Source organism: Aptenodytes forsteri, unplaced genomic scaffold (assembly GCF_000699145.1).
Source record: "Aptenodytes forsteri isolate BGI_AS27 unplaced genomic scaffold, ASM69914v1 Scaffold374, whole genome shotgun sequence".
Taxonomy (NCBI): Eukaryota; Metazoa; Chordata; class Aves; order Sphenisciformes; family Spheniscidae; genus Aptenodytes; species Aptenodytes forsteri.
The window spans coordinates 692759-697099 of NW_008795678.1; the positions used below are offsets into that span (position 1 = coordinate 692759).

General features: G+C 50.5%; 1 protein-coding gene across 2 annotated transcripts in view; it reads left to right on the forward strand.

The window, feature by feature from the left end:
• The first annotated feature begins 359 nt into the window (after positions 1-359).
• LOC103901716 (somatomedin-B and thrombospondin type-1 domain-containing protein-like) overlaps positions 360-4341 on the forward strand; it is a 46004-nt gene continuing 42022 nt past the window's right edge. For both annotated transcript variants that reach the window (XM_009282642.2, XM_009282641.2), the window contains exons 1-2: positions 360-476; positions 1549-1685. In XM_009282642.2, coding sequence (XP_009280917.1) covers positions 1598-1685 — 88 coding nt within the window. In that variant the 5' untranslated portion in view covers positions 360-476; positions 1549-1597. The remainder of the gene's footprint in view (positions 477-1548; positions 1686-4341) is intronic.

The following is a 4341-nucleotide window of genomic DNA, read 5'->3' on the forward strand; positions in this document are numbered from 1 at the left end:
GCCCGCCTCTTTCCACAGCCTCGGGGGCCCCGTCCCCACGTGCTCTTCCCCGGGCTCCTGCGGCGTTTCCCGATGAGCGGCCGCCCGGCCGCCCTTCCCGGGAGGGGCTTCCACGAGCTCACCCGGACCCGCCGGGGGAGGCGGGAGCGTGGCGCGGCCGCCGCGGGTGGGCAGCCGTGGGGCACCCGGGGACTCGCTGGTGGAGGTGATGACGATTTTTTTCCCCGTCAGAGCGACGGTGTTGATTACTCGCTGTTCAAGCCAGATCGTGTCTGATGCACCAGCGGGAAGCGCCGCTGTGTCCCATGCGCTTGCGGGCCCCGGTGCTAACTGTTGCCTTCGGCTTTACTCGCAGGGCGCTGCAAAGGCAGAGGGCGCAGGGCCTCCCGGAGAGCTGGTGCGGCGGGGTCAGGCGCGCCATGAGGGCCGTTGCCTCGTTTGCTCCGCCATGCCTGAGCCTCTGGCAGGTGGGAATGGTAAGTCCTTAAAGTAACTGTTCCTCACTGGTTTAAAAATACATATATATATATATTCTTTTTAAAAAGAGTTGGAGTTGCTTCTGCAATGCTTTGTCAGGTTGGTGTCCCTGGAGACTTGACAGACGTGTAGGCTTGACTACTAGCCTAGATACTGTGGAGCTGACAGCAGAGAGCGTTTCCTCCTGCAGAAGCCTTGCAGCCAGGCCCTTTGTGCCTCGTCTCACTCCCCTTGTGTGCAAGGTGGCAGGTCCAGCAGGGCAAGAAATCTGCAGCCTGGGAAGGGCGATGGGTTTACAGCTCTGAGCCCCTGGCAGGTGCCCCGTGGCCAGAGGGCTGGGGACCAGGCCATGCTGGAGGCATGTGGGTGCGTTCTGCTGCAGCCCTGGTGTGGGGCAGAGCTGGCCTGGCTGTATTGGGCCCTTGGAGGAGGGGCTGGTTCTGGAGTTTTCCTGCCCTGCCCCTTGCTGGTAGGTGCGCAGTAGTGATCACAGCATGGGCCACACGGTGTTCATGGCTGAGCTGTTCCCTCTGTCTGGGGTCTGGCGACTGCGCTGCATTTACTGCAGCATGTGTGACCTCCTGCTTTCACGTTGGGAAGTCGGAAGCCTCGCATGGCCATAAATGCTGGCCCTGCAAAAGTGCATACCTGTTATCTCTGCCTGCCTCTTCTTTTTCTGTTATCTGTCCTGGCTGTCTTGTGCTCTGCTGCGGAAGACCCATACATAAGTGTTTTTTCTCTGGACTTTTGCAGTATTTCCCCTCTCCCATGTGCCTGTTAAGCATGCCAACCAGCCAGCTCTTTGGGGAAGGATTTGCATGAATTCACTCATTGCCCATGGGTCTGCTGGGGGAGGTGGGAGTGTGGCACAGCTGCTGCGGGTGTGCAACCATGTAACTCCTGGGGACTCGCTGGTGTAAGTGATGACTGAATTTTTTCCCCATCAGAGCGACAGTGTTGATTTCTCACTGTTTAAGCCAGATCATGTCTGATGCACCAGCAGGGCGGTGCTGCTTGTCCCATACCCTGGCAGGGCCTGGCACTAACTGTTCCCTTTGGCTTTACTCGTAGGGTGCTGCAAAGGCAGAGGGGGTGTTGAGCCTCTGGGAGACTTGATGTGATGGCTGTAGCTGGCAGTGATGAATTGTGTGATGAGGGCAGTTGCTTGGTTTGCTCCACCGTGCCTGAACCTCTAGCAAGTAAGAATGGTAAGTCCTTAAAGTAACTGTTGATCACCGGTTTAAATTAAATAAAAAAAGGGCATGGGGGGAAATACCTTTCTGCCAGGGAGTTGCTTCCAAAAGTCTTTGTCCCTGGAGACTTGACTGACGTGTAAATTTGAGCATTAGCCTAGATGTAGAGGTGAAAGCACAGAGGTTTTCCTCATGCCAGAAGCATTGCAACAAGGTCCTTTGTGCCTTGTGTTGCTCCTGTTCCAGCATGTCCAAAGTGGCAGGTGTGGCTAGTGAACAGGAACCAGCAGGGCAAGGAATCCGCAGGCTGCACCAGTGTGGGCTGAGCCGGAGCAGGATGGTGGTTTGCAGCTCTGTCCTGTTTGTTTTCCTGATGTATTGTGTTCAGAGAGCTCATTTTAAGGACACCCTGCATGGAGACATGTGGGTGATCCACTGCTCAGAGCAGCTGCCCCAATAAGGGACAGGAATCATCCTGGCTGAAGTGTGTCCCTTTGGAAGAGAGGTGCTGTTGAGTCTTTTCTGCCCTGCCCCTTGCTGGCCAACTTGAGGGAGTGCTAGGGGATTGCAGATGTTCAGTGGTGGCCATATGTGTGCATGGCTTTGCCACTTGCTCTGCCATAAATTCACTCAGTCCCTGCGGATTTGCTGGGGGAGGTGGGAGTGTGGCATGGCTGCTGTGGGTGTGCAACCATGTAACTCCTGGGGACTCGCTGGTGTAAGTGATGACTGAATTTTTTCCCCATCAGAGCGACAGTGTTGATTTCTCACTGTTTTTTAAGCCAGATGTCTGATGCACCAGCAGGGTGGTGCTGCTGTGTTCCACACCCTGGCAGGGCCTGGCACTAACTGTTCCCTTTGGTTTTACTCACAGGGCTCTGCAAAGGCAGAGGGGGTGTTGAGTCTCTGGGAGATGTGATATGATGGCTGTAGCTGGCAGTGATGAATTGTGTGATGAGGGCAGTTGCCTGGTTTGCTCCACTATATGTGCCCCTCTGGCAGGGGAGAATGGTAAGTCTTTGATCCACCTATGTTCACTGGTTTAAATAGAAAAAAAGGGGGGGGAAATCCCTTTCTGCAAGGGAGTTGCTTCTGCAGTGCTTTGACAGGTTAGTGTCCCTGGAGGTTTGACAGATGTGTAGATTTGAGTGTTGCAGCAGGGGCCCTTTTAAGTGTTGGACCTGAGTATCAACACCTGTTGAAATACTTCAGTTTCCTTTTACCATCCTTCCTGCAGGGATTAATACCTTGTCAGTTGTTATGGACATGAAGATTTTTCAAATGTAATTGATTGCCTTTTAACATTCAGCTGAAGAGCATCTGTCATGATGACTTCAGACTTTTTTTTCCCCACCAGATTGGCAAAGCTGATGCAAACTTCTGTTTTAGCCAGATTGACCGATTGCACAGATGCAAGATGTTTCAGTTCCTCATGTGGCTGTATGTTAAGGCTACATGCCCTTGCACCTCTATTGCAGGGAAACTACATGTATGCTGCATACTTTGAGGGCGGGCAGCACTGGAGGGTGCTGTCTGCACATATCGTAGTAACACTGATTGTATAACGCTGTCTGACATGTAAAAGACTTGAGGATCAAAAGTGAAAGAATTCTCACTTTCAAAAGATCTCAAGTAAATGGCAGAGATCTCTGACAGGTTTCAATTTAACCTTAAGGGCATAAGTATAGCTTTTTTGTTTTGCCCCAGTTAAGCAGTGTTAAAATGAGGTGCGTACGGAGTCAGGGATCTTTCGTTCTTGATCTTTTTTCTTTTTTGGGTTCCCCCCCAAAAGAGGGTTCCGCCTCTGAATGGGAGGTTCTCAATGCCTTGGAGAAGTGTGGATGGAAGGCAGCTTCCAGCAATGTGTCTTATTTGCAAGAGACAGATTGCTTTTGGTGTGTGTTTTTTCTTCCTTTGGTTTTTTATAGAAGATCAATGATGTGACATCTTCTCAAAACTTGGCTGTTTGATTAGGATTTCACTAATGCTCTAGAAAATGTGCTTAATAGAACTTCATTGGATAAACAGCTATTGTCACTGGTTTCATTCGGTTACAGCCTTGTGTTGCTGTTCAGGTGCCTGTTGTGCAGCTATCATATCTCCAAGGAGGCTGAAGTCTCCTTGGTAGCCTGTATCTATGAAGAGCATAAATGTGACCTTTCTATATGGCACTCTTGAATTCAAAAGGAGTATGAGTGGTCTATGTCAGATGGTGAAGCTGGTAGAGCTGACCAAATATGTTACTATGGCACTCTGCTCAGTCAGCTCCCCCGGGCTTTTTTCAAGTACTACTCTAAAAGGTCCCACAACGCAGTTTTAAGAGTGCATCCTATTTGGAGTGCCTGGCAGTGAAGAAGGTTTTTGCTGTCTGCGGAGCAACCCTTGCTGTCTAATAATTTGGGGGGGGGGGGGGGGGGTTTTTGGGGGGTTTTTTGTTTTTTTTTTTGTTTTTTTTGGTTTTTTTTGTGTTTTGTGTTGGTGTTTTTTTTTTTTTTTTTAGTTTAGTTTGGTGGGGGGGGGGGGGGTGGAATTTGAAAGCTATATATTTGCTGTTTGCAGTAGAGTGGACTGACAAAATGTTGGCTGTTTTCTTGACAGGTTGAGATTTGAGAAGTTGTCCTGGGACCTGCTGTGATTTCAGTATACTAGCAGAAAGCTGTTTTCTGCTATA